Source organism: Eulemur rufifrons, chromosome 5 (genome assembly GCF_041146395.1).
Source record: "Eulemur rufifrons isolate Redbay chromosome 5, OSU_ERuf_1, whole genome shotgun sequence".
Taxonomy (NCBI): domain Eukaryota; kingdom Metazoa; phylum Chordata; class Mammalia; order Primates; family Lemuridae; genus Eulemur; species Eulemur rufifrons.
Genome location: NC_090987.1, coordinates 20,263,744 through 20,281,294, shown reverse-complemented (window position 1 = coordinate 20,281,294; position 17,551 = coordinate 20,263,744). Strand labels below are relative to the sequence as shown.

The 17,551-nt window shown below is 35.8% G+C and overlaps 1 protein-coding gene across 2 annotated transcripts in view; it reads right to left on the bottom strand.

The window, feature by feature from the left end:
• DYM (dymeclin) overlaps positions 1-17,551 on the bottom strand; it is a 281,123-nt gene that overhangs the window by 195,823 nt on the left and 67,749 nt on the right. For both annotated transcript variants that reach the window (XM_069468007.1, XM_069468008.1), the window contains exons 7-8: positions 3,917-4,042; positions 2,223-2,365 (exon numbers count right to left, since the gene is read on the bottom strand). In XM_069468007.1, coding sequence (XP_069324108.1) covers positions 2,223-2,365; positions 3,917-4,042 — 269 coding nt within the window. The remainder of the gene's footprint in view (positions 1-2,222; positions 2,366-3,916; positions 4,043-17,551) is intronic.

Sequence of the window (17,551 nt, the reverse complement as noted above, 5' to 3'; positions counted from 1 at the left end):
TAAATAAAGCACTCTGTTTCAAAGGAAATAATTTAAGCAAAACATACAAAGTACATACTGCTATAAAAGGAAATGCTTGCTATATCCAGGAAAAATTCAATCCCAATAAAAATGAATATAATCCAAAAGAGTTTATAATTTACATTTGGCTTTGGAATGTAAATTTTTTCAATGAGGAACTTCCAAGTCATATTTTTCTCAAGCCAATACTAAAGTAAGAAAATTTCTTAACTACCAACCAAAAGATCATCAGAAGTGATCACACAACTAAACTCAAATTTTGGCAGCTTGATTGACTTTCCTGGAATGTAGTTTAATTTAAAATTACATGACTATGATCATTTTTACATTTCATTTTGCCCACGGTACATAGCTGTGCTTTTTATGAGGGTCCTATTGTTGTTTTTTATAATCCTTTGAGTCACATACTGTGAAATAAGGAATCCATAATTACTCCATTTTGATTTACTTTGACATGAATAGTTTTATGAAGATTTAGGAAGAAAGCTATGTAAAATATCCTGTGACTATACTACACTAAAAACCATAAATCTATTTTAATATGCTTCACTGAATATTACATTTTAAAAATGGTAAGAAAAAACATCATAGAAAGTTATGTGGAAATAATCTCAGAAATCAGCCACCCCAATCAACCTTATCATTATTAGATAGACAAGGAAACTAAAAGCTAGGAAAAATTAAAGGAATTCCTTATAAAGTGCTGCTATCTAGTTAGGAACAGGTCTAAAATTTAAATTCAAATTTTTGGCATCTAAAACACTAATGACACCACATTCAATACTGGGCTTCCTTTTGATATGACACATAACTGAAAGAAAAATCAAGAACTATGTACAAATCTATGTTTTCTTTAAAAAAACAAAAACTGCCAAGGATTGCCATGGTTTTGAAGAAAGCAATTAGGAACTTAAACTGTCTCTCCCCAAAAGACTTCTAACCATACCGGAGTATTGGAAAATACTCAGCTTTAAATACTTATACCAGTTTAATAATCAAAAAAAGAAAACACTAACAGATTAATTAAGCCTTCCCATGGGACACAAAAAGTCATTCTTCATCCAAAATAATGAGAGCACCGGACAGAAATAACTCAAAGGAACCTACGCAGCTATGGCATTCTAGGTAGGCTGCTCAGGACGAAACGAGTGAGAGATCACAAATGTGATTCCATTCATAATACTAAAAGGAGTCAAAGGAAGACAAATTTAAGACAGTGGTTTCCTGATCAATTCCTTAAATCAACAGAACAAATCTACTATTTTTTTTTAAGAGGTCTTTGAATCCAAAGAAGTTCCCAAGACTCACTACCTAATAAGTTATCCCACAGTGCTGCCATTTCATCGCAAGCTGATGTCCCAGCCTGGTGGGGAGGGCATGCCACCCCCACGATTCAGCTGTGGAATCAGCTCCACCTGAACCCTGCACTATGTGATGAAGAGGAGGGTAAGAGGAAGGAGCACCCACGCAGACCTCACAAATGCCGAACTGTCACTCTAGTTTTCGTGTCTTCTTCAGAATAAAGCAAAAGTTCCATTTTTACAACCTCAAGTGCCCAAGGCCCTCCACGCTAACAACAGGGAGAACCGGAGGTGCTCCTGCACTTCTACTGTCATTAGGTCTGAACACTGTGAACCAGAAATGAGGACTTATTGTAGGGTAGGGAAGGGCTTTCTTCAGTTATGAAATCTGCACCCAATCGGAAAACTCAAGTTTGTGCCACTTCAGAGTCTCTTACAAAACTCTTCAAAATGTGCTAATTTGTCACTGAAAAAAGCACTGAGTACAGTAGGAAAATTACACTTAGTGATATAAAATCCTAACTAAAAAATAGCCTAAAATAACCTAAAATAAAAATATTTCCTCTTATAACACAGACAGAAAAAAGTTTCTCAAGGCTTAATTTTAATTTTACTGTATAGCCAGAACTCGTGTGACACGCATATTTATGTGTAAACATTCTTCCTGAAAAACAGTGTTTTGTAGGTAAATAATCTATTCATTATTGCATATATTTTACATAAATCACTGCACAGAATGGAAAGATTAGTATTTTAATTACTTTTCATTTTCACATTTAGCCAGCTGCGCAGATTCAATATAGCTATTAATGGTAGCAGCCTAGTGAACAGAATTTACTAGGCCTAATTAGACAAGATTTATGTACACCAAGGAACTGAAAAAACTCTGGTAAGACTTACTTGCGACTCCTGATGCAAGTCCATAAAGCAGTCCTCCCCCATCCGACTGCTGAGAAAAAACGTGGGCTCCCGGAGGAGGCGGCTTTTCTTGTCTGATAAAGTTATATAGTAAGGTTTTCACAAGTTTGCTGGTGTATGGAAGACTACACAAAAAGAAAAAAAAACAAAACCTCACATTAGATACGGGGGTCATCTAATTCTGCATAATGACACATAAATAATTCTGCCATTAATAATATTTATTAATATAAAAGATTTGATAGCACAATTCAAAGAAATCTAGCATTGTCACATAATGGCAAAGACCATGGGCTTTAAGATCAATTTTGAGGCTTATTCTGACTTTGCCTCTTACCACGCCATAAGACGTTGGTCAAATCAAACTCTTAAGTTTCAGTTACTTTATTTGTATTCTCTATAACATGGTGAGATATTACAAATTTTGTGCATACTACATTACGTGGCACCTGAAGGAAGGTAGTAATACAAAATCAGTAGGAAATGCAAGAACTAAAAAATAATAAAAGACTACACTTTTTCAGTATGAAATTATTCGATTTATTTAATTACTCAACTGGTGACAAACCAATTCCTGCAATCTAGAGTAAACTTTTTACGACTCTTGAATGTACTATTGAGCTTTTTGGATATAGCTTCCAAGGTGAATGACAAAAATCAGTAAAGAATATATTATGGTTTAAATATTTGGCATCATAGTGATACTATAAAAACCTTACTTAGAAAATAAGAACACTAACATTTTCTATGTCTATAAAAAAGGCATTTTCAACACTTCCAGCATTGTAAGGAACAAAGTTCACAGCAAGGTGCATACAGCCCCACAATGCCAAGCACTCCTTCAAACCACAGTCATTCTGAGTGTCACTGTCAGAGAGGGTTCAGATGCAAACCTTCCAGTTCCAAAGCCCAGGCCTTTTCCCTCTTATCAGTGATTTTTCAAATATGTTCAAAGAACACATGTGCCACAAGTATGATACCAGGGTAGCAAGAGGGATGTGGAGATGACAAAGCTCCCCAGTACCTAAGAACTTTAAGCCAAGGTACTTTATTTGGATTTCCTTTACATTTAAAGTTTTGTGAAGATTATGTCAATACAAGGTAGGGTGTGTGCATGTGTATTATTTAATATTTTTTTATTCCTATCCCTGCCCCCTAGGAGATTGTAAAATTCTGCTCAGGAGCATAGCCCCACAGGCTAACACATGCATGGCACATGGTCAGCACACAGTATTTGTAGACTCAGTGAAAGTAGGAACATCAGTGAAGAGGCTGCTGGAGTAGTCCAAACACGTGGTCATGGGGCATAGATTACGTACAGCAGTTTTAAAGTGACTGGTGAGAAGGGGAAGACACAAAAATAATTTGAGTAAACAACTATGACTTGACTGCTTAGACACATAGAGAACAAAGGAGAAGGAAGAAAAAGATAGAGGATTTAGTGTTTCAATTCTGCAATGCAACCACTAGAGAAGGTAGGTAATGAAGCTGGGGAACAGGAGGGACAGCGGGGATGGGCACATTGGACAGGAACACAGGATTTGATTCCTCATGCATCAGATTTGACGTAACAACAGAACAACCAGAGGAAACATCAATGCTCGGATAAGGGGACAAGACTAGAAATACAGGCTGACACAATTAAAAAACTAGACATATTTAAAATAGAAACATACCATGGACCTTGCATCAAATATTTGTGGCTGATGCTCTGTCGCAAAACTTCCTTGTGGAAGAGTTGGCAGGAAAGGAAAACCACCATTGTTGATATCGCTTCTACTGATATTTCATATGTAATATCTCTGGAGAAATGGGAAGAAAACAGGATAATGATCACTTTGCAATATTAAGATATTATTCTTTTCTAAATAAACTGCATATGAAAAAACTCAAATCTAAATATTCAACATTTTCAGGTTATTGAAAAATAACATAAAAATCAAATCAAGCAAAAAAACAAAACTTTCCCAGTCATTAGCTCTTTTATTTGGGTCAGGTAACCATTAATTCCCCATTTTCCATTTCCCATCGCCTATTAAATGACAAGTCTATTTTTCTATTATACAAATGTATAATGGAAACAGTTGCCAGCAGTGTTCTGCTTTGAAGATCCACTCTAGACCTCTATGTTCATCTCTGTTTAGTAACAATACAGAAAGGAATACTCAAAGATTGTACAACTGAAGAGACCTCACAGTGTAGGGAAGAAAACAATGCCTTTTGGTACTAATAACCACTTTATAATCTGAACAATGGTACACCCTACAGATCTTGTGTCTGCAGAGTCCACTTTCCCAAGGCCAACTTTGCATGTTCAGCAAAATATAAACAGTAAATAAATTATTCCTGTTTTATTAAGCATATTCCTATTATGACGGACTACCCTGTCCTCCCCAGATCATTAATCCCTTTTAGAAACAAATCTTATATCAAATAAAAAGGAAAAGTTTCAACTGAGCAAAAAGCACAAACAGGAATAAATGTCATCCAGGAATTTTCTGTCATTGCAAAAGTTTAAACAGAATTATAATGCAAAACAGTAACATGTTAAAGACCAGAAAAGTAGAAACCTCAACAAGACAGCAAAGAGAGCAACAGCTCCCAAAGAATATCAAAATATTTTTATAAAACTGAAATATTCATGAAAAGTTCATAGAAAAGTACTTAAACCCTGCTTCAGTGAAGGCTCATTAAGCAAATTAAAGATGACTTGGTTCCAGAACTGGACAAGCTTAAATTCTACCAGATATTGTAAGGAATTATTAGTGATAGAGATATATTTAAAAAACAAAGTATACAAAAACACAAGAAGAGGCCCATGCAATTGACCTTGTTGCATAACGAATAAATCTGTTCTACTCAGAAATCCAACTTTTAAAGTATTATAGAACAGTTCTCTCTCCTGAAATTTCTATAATTACTGTTGAAATATTAACTACATAAAAAGCAATTCTTGTATTTGTTCCTATTCATGAACTGAATAAAAGACAAACCTGATGTTTCATGTCATGTTATGATTCATCAATGATGATTTCAGTGCTCGTAACTGAAAAAGACTGTGTGTTATAATCATTCATTCATATAGCCCGTGCCTGTCAGGAACCCATACTCTAGTCAATTGGCTAAGCTTTCCAGTGGTTCAGAGTTTAAATTCAAATCCTGAAGTAACAAAATACCCTGCCACAGTTAAAGCCTACCTAGGTAGGTAGGTAGATGACTACCTCCAATACATTTGCAAATGTATTCAGTCATTGCATCAATAACCAATAATCAGCTGCAGTTGTTTACAATTTAACAGCTTACTCTATGTTCCAGATCCAGAAACAAATTGTTTTAGTTTGTTTAAAGTAAAAACCATGCCTATTAAATACTATATTTAATAACCTTGGGGAAAGAGTGTGTTCAGAACAGAGGGTTGCTCTGCTCCAAAATGAATTGGGCCAAACAGAATCACAAGTGGGAGAACAGAAAAAGTGCTAACCCTTGGATCATCCTCTCTTATGACGAAATTTTGTATCATAAATGGTATTGAAGATGACTGACATTTTTAAAAAGTCAGCTTCAAAATAAGAAACCCAAATTTGAGTTCTGCCCATCTGGGGAAAAAAATGATATAAACAGAAAAATCTGTGAAATAGCCATTTAAGAAATGCATTTTAAAGATACACATGAGTATAATGCAATTATTCATCAATTGCTGCTTCCTAGTTACTACATTCCCTCACATCTCCCAAGACTATGCGATGGCTCCAACTTCCCCTTCTGCACCCAAACCACTTGGCTAACACACAGTCATCATTCAAGACTGTGGACTAGCTTCACCTCTTCCAGAAAACCTGCCCTGACCCACCAGGCAGGTTACTGGTGTTCCTATTGTCTATATACTTTAAACACCATTATTATGATGCTTTTTATACTCTGTAGTCTAAATCATATAAGACAATAAACATGTTGAATTAAAAAATTCAACTGATATTAGAAAATAAATGAAAAATATAATAAATCATGGCTTAAATATTAACTTATAGAACGATAAAATATTTAAAGAAAATACAGGGGTTGGGGTTACTTCCATTTTCAGCAGTAATGGATAGGAAATTCTTAAGAACTTTCCTGATGATGCCAGCAAAAACCACTAGGGGGCAGAGGGGCGGCAGAAAGGGCATTTCCTAAAAGCATTAAAGAGCTCACAAAATATTGAAGGATTATAAGGCCAAGATTTAAGGCACTAGGAAAATCTAGAGCTCAGCCTGACATCTATAATTGCTGTGGCCCAGGCCATGTTTACTGACCCATAAGAGGCAGCTAGAAATCTGAGTAGGGCTTTTGACAGGGTTGAGGGTCTGGGGGACAAAAGCTGGAGTCCAAGGGTTCAAGCCCTGGTAACCTATAACAATGCAGCTCAAGCAGGTTCTACTTAGTAACATCACCCAAAGGCCCATGCTGGGAGGGAAATTCTATTACCCTTTGCCTGGGCATCAAAGTTTGCTCCAGTTATCATAATTCCCCAACACAGAAAAGTGAGAAAAATGCACTCCAAGGCAAGTGTTTTTGGTCTTTTTTTTTTTTTTTTTTTTTTTTTTTTTTTGAGACAGGGTCTCACTCTGTTGTCCAGGTTTGAGTGCAGTGGCACTATCATAGCTCACTGTAGCCTCAAACTCCTGGGTTCAAGTGATCCTCCTGCCTCAGTCTACTGAGTAGCTATGACTATAAGTGCATGCCACCATGCTAGGCTAATTTTGTTTTATTTTTTGTAGAGACAAGACATATTGCCTGGGTTGGTCACGACATCCTGGCCTTATGCTATCCTCCCACCTCGGCCTCCCAAAGTGCTGGAATTACAGGTGTGAGCCACCATTCCTGGCCATTTCTTTTTAAATAATGTAAAAGTTGCATGTATCACTTCTTCTGGTACACCCACACCTAGCTACAAGGAAGCCTGAGAAATACCATCTCTACCAGGATAGCCATTGCCCAGCTGAACTCTTAATATTAAAATAGTAAAGAAGAGGATAATGAATTTGGGGGACTACTGACAATCTATGACAGGTGTGTTACAATTTTAAGTAAGATGACCTCAATATGAAGTTTGAGAAAAGACTTGACATTTGAGAAAAGACTTGAAAGAAGTATGGGGGCAAGGGAAGAGTCTTCCAGGTAGAGGAACCAGCACATGCAATGGCCCTGAGGTAAGAACATCTCTAGTATATTTAAGGAACAGCACAGAGATCAGTGAGGCTAGAATAGAATGCATAAGAAGGAGAGTAGTAAGAGATAAGGTCAAAAAAGTAGTAAGAAGCCAGTTTATAGATCCTAAGGCCTAAACACTATGAAAGGTTGATAAATTCAAATTGTTCAAATTCGTTTTTAAAAATTCATCATTTCATAAACAAAAATATACTATAAGCAAATAAGTCAAAAGGCAAACTGAAAAAAAATATATACTTTAAATTTATGTCACAGGGCTACTCTTTCTAATACAAAAAGGGTCTTAGATACAATAGAGGTTCAGTAAAAAAATGAGCAAAGAATATGAGAAAAAAAAAAACAAATGTTAATGGCCCTAATGTCTATCAATAGGGGAGTGATTAAATATATTTTGATATTGACTCACAACAGAGTATTTCTAGTTTTAAGGTAGAATGAGTAAGGATGTGGAGAAATTGAAACCCTCAAACACAGCTGGTAGGAATGTAAAATGGTAAAGCCACTATAGAAAATTTGGCAGTTAAGCCAAACTGTTAAACACAAAGTTACCATTTGCCTAGCAATTCTACTCCTAGATACATACCCAAAAGAACTGAAAACATGTCCACACAAAAACTTGTATATGAATGCTGCTCATCGCAGCATTATTAATAATGGCCAAAAAGTAGACATGTCTATCAACTGATGAATGGATAAACAAAATGTGATACATCGCTACAATGGAATACTTCTCAGCAATAAAAAGGAATGATGTACTGATAAATGCTGTTAACATGAACACATTAAGTGAAGTAAAAGAAGCCAGACACAAAAGCCACATATTGTATGATTTCATTTATATAAAATGTCCAGAATAGGCAAATCCGTAAGACAGAAAGCAGATGAGAAGTTGCCAGGGCTAGAGGGAGGGACAAATGAGGAGAGACTGCTAATGAGCATGGAGTTTCTCTTTGGGGTAATGAAATGTTCTAGAGTTAGACAGTGGTATTGGTTTCACAACTTTGTGAATGTACCCAAAACCACTCAATTGTATACACTGAAAGGGTGAATTTTTTTGGTATTTGAAATATCTCAATAAAGTCATTTAAAAAAGAAAAATGAGAAAGCTCTCTAAATGCTTGTGTAAAATGACGGCCAAGATAGACTTAACCAGAAAAAGACCAAAGTTCAAAACAATATGTAGAATTTCCTGCCTTTTGTGTGAAAACAGGGTGAAATAAGTCTATATTCATAACTGAATACACAGATGCTCCTTGACTTACGATGGGGCTACATCCCCATAAGCCCATCATAAGTTGAAAACATTGCAAGTCAAAAATTCATTTAAATACATCTAACCTAACAGACATTAATAGCTTAGCCTAGCCTACCTTAAACATGCTTAAACACTTACATTAGCCTACAGTTGGGCAGGATCATCCAACACAATGCCTATTTTATAATAAAATGTTGAATATCTCACATAATTTATTGACTGCTGTGCAGAAAGTAAAAAACAGAATGGCTATATAGGTATACAGTTTCTACTGAATGTCTACTGCTTTCATGTCACTGTAAAGTCAAAAATCTTGACTTGAATCATTGTGAAGCTGGGGACCATCTGCATATTGGTATAAAATTTTAGGAAGATGCATAAAGAAATCAAGAATAATGGTTAATCACAGAGGCAAAGGAGAGGACTGGCAACATGGAAACAAGGATGAGAAGGGAGACTGTTCATGTGTACTTTTATGTGTTGGGGTTTTGAACAATATAAATGTATCACCTACACAAAAACTAAATTAATTAAGAACTAAAAATAGAAGATGGCCATAAATTTTAAAAACTGAACTTTTATCAATTAAAATCTGATGACATATGGAAATAAGAGCAAACAAAAATCTAAGTCACCCAAATCCATTATGGTAGGCTGTAGGAGTCACTGATTCAAAATTAGGAAAGTTGGGATCTGCTTCTGAGTTCTCTATTAACTCAGTCTGTTCAATAAATAACTTCTCTGGTCTCAGCTTTCCTATTTGTAAATAAGTACATGGGGCAAGATGATCTCTAAAGTCATTTCCCACTATAATTTTCTATAATGCTCAAAAAAAGGAATTCAAGGCAATGTTAGATTCTTGTGAAAACAAAATTAAAAATATATTAATTGAGCTATCTTAAGTGCCAAATAATCAGGGAAAAAAGCCAGAGAGGCCAATACTTGAAAGAAACCAAAATTCTACCATGCTGAGTGCGGTGGTTTATAAAAGATGAAAAATGTTTTAAGCCAACAGATCTTTCTTGTTTTAATGTCCTTGTATAATCTTCATAAGATTTTCATTACACAATCACCAAAACAAAGTCAACTTTAAAAAGCCAAAATATTGCTTTGGCTGCCATATTATCCCAAGAACTTTCCACCATCTGGTCTGGAAATGTCCTAGAACAAACTACTGTTGGAGCAAGTTATTAATTTCATGTGAAGAAAAAAAAGACAGGCGCCATGACCTTACAGTGCTCTGCTAGGGCACAGTGGAACACTTGGATAAAGACAAAAGCCTTCATGAAATGGGTGTTAGTGTTGGCTAAGGACAAATTCAATGAATACAGATGAAAAAAACATCTTCCTTTGACTTACTATTGGATAAGAAACCTGATGGTACTGTAAATGGAACATAAGTTTAATAAAAACAACTGACAAGTTCAAAGGACTGAGACCAAACTTTCGAAATATCAATGTCATGCCAACATGGAGATTCTAAAAGTCAAATTTGAGGAAAGGCTAAAACGTGGTATCATATATTACAAATACTGTCAATAATAGTATGTTAGTATGATGGCTACTTTTAAAAGTTAACAGACCAAAGACATGATAATACTCCTCATTTATAAAAGTCTTAACACTAGAATAGAGTGCTTACAGGTTAGGAGTTAAGAAATCTGGATTCTAGTCTCCCAATAGCCACTCATTACCTTTAACAACCCCTTACTGTCAACTTCACCGTATATAAAAACTAAGGGGGTGGATCACAGAAGCTCAAATATCCAGTCCATGTTTCTATAGTTTATCAAAAACCAATACTATACTGTTTATGTAAAAAAATGCATCAAATGTTCAAAATACAACCAGAGATCTTGAAATAAGTGAAAGTTCAACGCAAAAAACAGTTTCTAAAAATATCCTTAAAAGATAAATTGACAGGCAGATTGATAAAATGGATACATAATGATCAAGCAAATATTCCAAAATTGTAATAATTATAGAATCTATGGTGGGTATCCAACATGCATGGAGTTATGCCAACTCAAAATGTTATATTCATAAACATGAAATAATCAGAGAAAAAGCTCTCAGGAACTAAAAATAATTGCTAAAACTTCATCAAAAGTCAGAAATCGCTTTTAAATATAAGAAGAGAAGTTCAACCTCACTTGTAATTAGAAAATGCATTATAGAATCACAATACAATTTCGATTTTTAACTTACAAAAATTTTATAAGATACAATATTGGCAAGGTTCTGTTAAAAGATTTTGGTGAAACTACAATTGGTATAATCTCTTTAGGGGATAAATTTTTATCATATTTATCACATCTTTATCAAAATTTAAAATGTGTACAATTAATACCAACTTTAAGATGCACATAATGGCTATATCTATATACATTAATGAAGTGAATGTATGCACATAAATGTTCATTTGAGTATTGCTTATAACAGTACAAGATTGGAAATAAACTAAACAATTTATAAGGGACTCATTAAATAAATTATGATATATTCATACAATACATACATAGCTACTAAAAACAAACAAACAAACAAACAAACAAAGAAGGATCAGGCACAGTGGCTCATTCCTATAATCCTAGGACTTTGGGAGGCTGAAGCAGGAAGATCGCTTGAGGCCAGGAGTTCAAGACCAGCCTGGGCAATAGCAAGAGTCTGTCTCTACAAAAATTAAAAAATTAGCTGGGTGTGTTGGCACAGGCCTATAGTCCCAGCTACTCAGGAGGCTGAGGCAGGAAGATCACTTGAGCCGAGGAGTTTGAGGTTGCAGTGAGCTATGAGGCCACTCTCATCCCAGGAACAGGGTGAGACTCTATCTCAAAAAGAAAAAAAAATTGAAGAAGATCTATAGCTACTGATTTGGGAAAAAATCAAGTTTGAAAGTGGGGAAAAAAAAGAGGCTGGGCACGGTGGCTCACACCTGTAATCCTAGCACTCTGGAAGGCTGAGGTGGGAAGTCTGTTTGAGCTCAGCAGTTCGAGACCAGCCTGAGCTAGAGTGAGACCCTGATTCTACTAAAAATAGAAAAATAAACCTGGCATCAAGGAGCACGACTGTAGTCCCAGCTACTCGGGAGGCTGAGGCAGGACGATTACTTGAGCCTAGGAGTTTGAGGTTGCAGTGCGGTATGATCATGACATGGCACTCTACCTGGGGGTACAGAGCAAGACTTTGTCTCCCAAAAAGAACAACAAAAACGGTGAAAAAAGCAACTTAAAGAACAGTCCATATGGTATGGAACCATTATTGTATAAAAACTTTTTACATGGTATCACTGCCACTGGGAGAGGCACTAAAAGATTAGAGACTATGGGTCTAAAGTAAGGAGACTTACTTTTCATTGTATAGCCTTTTATTTGTCTGATTTTTTTTTCCATGCACACCTATTACCTATTCTAAAATAAATCACATATTTTAGTATAGAAATTTTAATAAGGCAGGTCAAAAGATAAAAATCAAACAAACCTCCAACAAATTATAATTTTTTTAAAGATGTAAAAAGTTGAGATAAGAGAGAAGTTAAATCGGCAAAGTCTAACATCTAACCTGAACATGAACTTTAGAGGTAAGAAAAAAAGAAGGAAAAAGAAATGAGCCAATAACACAAAACACATATTTCAGAATTCTAAAGATAAAACTAAGATTCTAAAATCTTCCACAGAGGAAAAAGAGAGAAAAACCTATAAGGCAATGATAATCAGATGTCAGAATTCCCTTTAACAATACTAGTACTGTTAGAAGAAAATAAGGAATATCTTCAAAACTCTAAGGAATAATGATTCTCAATCAGAAATTTATACCCAGCCTAGCTATTCAAATACAAATATAGACATGCAAGGACTAACACTTTCTCAGAAAGCTACATGAAGATGTGCTCCATAAAAAATAAGGGAATAAACCAAAAAAGGTTTTAACAATTATCCAAGAAATAGTGGAAGCAACCCAAGAAATAGTGAAGCGAAATCCCAGATGACACAGCTATGTGATAGGCTTAGTTAGAAAGCAACCAGTCTAGACTGAAGCAAGGGGACTGAGGACTCTGATGATGGCAGTCCAAGACCAGATGTAGAGCTTTTAAAAATGAGGCTAATAAAAAGGAATAAAGTACTGATCCATGCTACAACTAGGCTGACCCATGAAAAAACACTAAGAACCCAAACACAAAAGGCCACATACAATGTGACACCATTTATATGAAATGTCCAAAATTGGCAAATCCCATAGAAACACAAAGCAGAGCAGTGGCTGCCAGGGGCTGAGAATGGAGAGTTAATTGCTAATGGGCACAGGGTTTGTTCTTGGGGTGGTGAAAATGTTGTGGAATTATTAATAGATAGTGGTGATGGCCGCACAATTTTGTGAATATACTAAAATCAGGTGCACAATTCAAAAGCATAAATTTTGTGGTATGTGAATGCTATCTCAAGAAAGCTTTATCTTTAAAAGTGAGGCTAAAATAAAGGGAAACACACACACACATAAACTAAGAAATACCATTAAATTCCAAGAAAAAATTTTATTTAATAGGTCACACCATACTTCTTGACTTTAGGGTGAACAAAATTATATATTCCCAATAATGTAAGTACTACTTAATGAATTTCAACTTTTAAGATGAACCTATAGACAAAAGACAGATTGAAAATATTGTCAATAATGTAGAAGTAACACCTATTAGAATTATTAAAAATTAAAAAAAACCCTTACAATACCAAGTATTGGCAAGAATGTGGAGCAACTAGAACTCGCATACACTGCTAAGGGAAATCCCAAATGGTAAGGCACTTTAGAAAATAGTTTATTAAAGTTTTTTGGAGGGGAGGGTTTTTTTAATTATTTCTATAAATTTATGGGGTACAATTTTGTTACATGGATATATTGCATAGTGGTGAAGTCAGGGCTTTTAGCGTATCCATCACTGGAATAACATACATTGTACCCATTAAGTAATTTCTCATCAGCCACCCTCCCACCTCCTCACCCTTTTGAGCCTCCACTGTCTACAGTTTGATAGTTCCTTAAACATACACTTATCATACAACCCAACAATCCTACCAGGCAACACTATAGGGAAAGAAAATACATTAGTGGTTGCCAGGGATTGGGAGCTGGGGAAGGGACCAACTATAACGAGAACAAGGAAATTTGTGGGGAGGGGAGATATGATTGAATTGTTCTATATCATGATTTCAGTGCACATACACAACTGTATGCATTTGTCAAAATGCACACAACAATAGAAAAGATGAATTTTGCTATAGGTAAATTCTACCTTAATAAAATTAACTTTAAAAATGATTTTTTAAAAAATTCTGTGCCACTGGAGTGTATTTTTGTAGTTGAAGGTGACTCCCGAGGAATGACCTACGGATTCCTTAGCACAGTTTGATGCCCAAATAATTAACAACTTTTAGTAATTTACTTTATTAAACTCTCCTGTGCCTAAATAGATTGGGTCTAACTTTTTAAAAAGCTTTTACTACTTTTTATTGAAGCCAGATATATCTATAGTAAAGTATATGATACTGCAAATGTACAGCTCAACGTGTGCCACAGGGGTGGGTTCCTCTTTAAATTCTAATACTTTTTCTCACCCTGAAAGATTGTCAGGAGGGCATTAAATAGATCCACAATGTAAAAACCAAATTCTTCCCTTGTCAGTTCTTCATAGAGTGGCTTCATTATTCTGTTTAAAAATGAGTTCCGAAAATAATAAATATACTAAGAGAAAATTTAACACACACACATATTTCCAAATCAGTTTTGCCATTTAGACTATCCATCCCCTAACTTAGCTCCAATGATGTTGTAGGGGAGATGTGCCTATTTTCTGATTTAGGAATTAGTAATATTTTAAAACAAGAGAAAAGATACGTAGTAAAGATTTAAGAGACACAAAGTTCTGCCTTCCTGTTATTTTTACTGAACTCAATTGATCCCTGCCCATTAGCTTCCTTTTGTGTACTTCTTACAAAGAACAACCTTAAGTAAACTTGTTATGAAAAAAAAAAAGTAGACATAAAAGTACAGATAACACAAGTTGGGAGAGGGAAGAAAGGGAAGAGAACTGACTGAAGGGTGTGGGCACTGGTATCTTCAACTTACAAAGGGAGAGTCCAGTGGTACTGCCTATCATTGAACAAACAAAAAAGCATATTATACAGAAAAACTAAAAATGATAATTTAAATATAGTAAAAGATTATAGCAAGGGGAAATATGCAAGTAGGCAGAAAGAGACAATCTGACATCAATAAATAGTGAATCAAAAAATAGTGGTACACATTTACATTACCACACAAAAAATGAAATACTTAGGTACAAGCCTAACAAAATATGTATAATATCTATGAGGAAAACTACAAAACTCTGATAAAAGAAATTAAACAACTAAATAAATGGAAAGATATTCCACGTTCATGGATGGGAAGGCTTAATTTTGTCAAGATTCTTCTCATTGTGATTGCTATATTCATTGCCAACTATGGGTCTCTCCTACCTTCAACTCCCTTCCAACCACTTGGAGACTTCATTAAAAAAATCACTTATGACCCTTCAGGCTCTTGAACCACCTCCTCACTGGTAGCACCAAACGTTGTCAATATTCAAATTTTCCACAATATAACATCTAAGCCAATACCATTAATCTATGGGTTGAATAAATGTACATTTTATATAATGTTATTATAATTCAGAAACCCTATAAATAAACTGAATTTATAAATATGATTCTTAGTTTCATCCTTCCCAAATATTTCCAAAGTGGATTTTAAAGAAATGCCTCTAAAAATTATATCCTTTTATATCTTAACAGAGAACCCTAACCATAATCAGATCTTCAGTCCTCTAACACTCAAGTCTTTGTTCTCTCACACAACATAGCTTCCCCATCCCTAATCTTCCACAAACCCTCTGCTCTACTCAAACTGATGTGCTCATGATTCTCCAAACACATTATTCACACCAAAGAGGTTCCTATCTAGCTCCTTTCTGCCTCTTCAATGACCTAGCCACTGCTAATCACTCAGCTCCAAATCACTGTGGCATTTACCAACTGTTCCTCTCACTGGGGTACCTTTCCGTCTACCTATCCACCTCTAAGCTCTTCAAGAGCCATGCCTTTCTGTGGCCAGGGCCATGACAGTAAATGCACACAGTATATTCAAAATATGTTTTAGAGGATGAATTTAATTAAAAATAAATCATTATATTATGAATTTTTATATATGTAAGAAATAAATTGTTATGCTATATTATAATCTAGGTACCACTGAGATATAAAGCCAATTGTCCCTAAACTAAATGGCCCCCGACTACTCAGCATTCATAACTAATTAATCTACTATTTCCTTAAAAATTGTCAGGTATCAGCCAGCCAGCTCATGCCTGTAATCCCTGCACTTTGGGAGGCCAAGGCAGGAGGATCACTGGAGGGCAGATCCAGACCAGTCCAGACAACACAGTGAGACCTCATCTCTACAAAAACATAAAAATATTAGCTGGGTGGTGGCATGCACCTGCAGTCCTAGCTACTTGGGAGGCTGAGCCAGGAAGATCTCTTGAGCCCAGGAGTTAGAGGTTACAGTGAGCTATACTCGTGCCATCGCACTCCAGCCTGGGCGACAGAGTGAGATCCTTTTTGTTGTTGTTGTTGTTGTTGTTGTTGTCGTCAGGTATCATTTCTCAGTGTTTCAGCTTCTACTAGCCCCTTTCTACTACAAATGTCAGTAAAACAAATAGTTGTCATAATGTGCCAATTACAAAGAGCTTTGAGCCACTATACTTGCAATAGAATATACCTTAGCACAATCCTGTTTCTGTATAGACTAGATGCTAAGATATAAACTGCTTTAGGCACACTGAATAGGTCGTACTACTACTAATTTACTCTGTGAAGAAATTATTTGAGATTCTACCACGTGCCAGGCTAACCTGAATACCAGAGATACAGCAGGAAGCATACCAAGTGCTGGCACAAGAAGAGCCCTTGTTTTCAGGGAGATTTCATTCTAATTTTATTGGAGAAATATGAGGAAGAGAGTTAACAGATGATATGAAAAGTAGTGAAAAGTGATAAGACAAAAAATAAAGCATGATCAAAGGACACAGAATGAGAGGGGAGCTATTTTAGGGTAGTCAGAGCAGCCATTTCTAAAACACAGACCTCAGAGCAGGAAGCAGGGAGGAGGGCGGAAGGGGAGCCAGGCAAGTATCTGAAGGGACAGTGACCACGGGAGGAGAAAGGGCAAAAGCCCTGGAGACAAAATGGGCTGATGTATTCCACGTGAGCAAGGATACCAGTGAAGCCAAAGCAGAAGGAGTGGAGGGGAGCTTAGCAGATAACATCAGATACTCCCTGTACACAACAAGTAGATTAAGTCACATTACCCAAATAGATATACACTCCCTAAAAAAGGCAGTGAAGACAAGGCAATCAATTATGAAAATCTCATCTCTATCAATCTATAACTTATGAAAACACTAGAAAAGGTTTTCTTATATTAACTTATAATTGAAAAATCTGCAAGTCGGGACAGGCTAAAAATTAAACAGTTCCAGTCGTTAAGTTCACGGGTTCATAAGGCAGAACACATAAACGGATCTCAAAGGAAGAAACTGTGTACCAGGCCAGGGGCCAACAGAAAGGCCCACTCTGAGCAGACCTCACGTGGACCTGTCTAGACTGGCAGCACTAGAGAAAGGGCTGGGGTCTGTATTTGACATTGACATCATCACATTCAGCTAACAATGTGATGTATCACAAACATCATAAATAACTAGCTGTACCACAAAACAACAGCAAGAAAAACAGATGAGAAGACAAGGAAATCAAGCAAA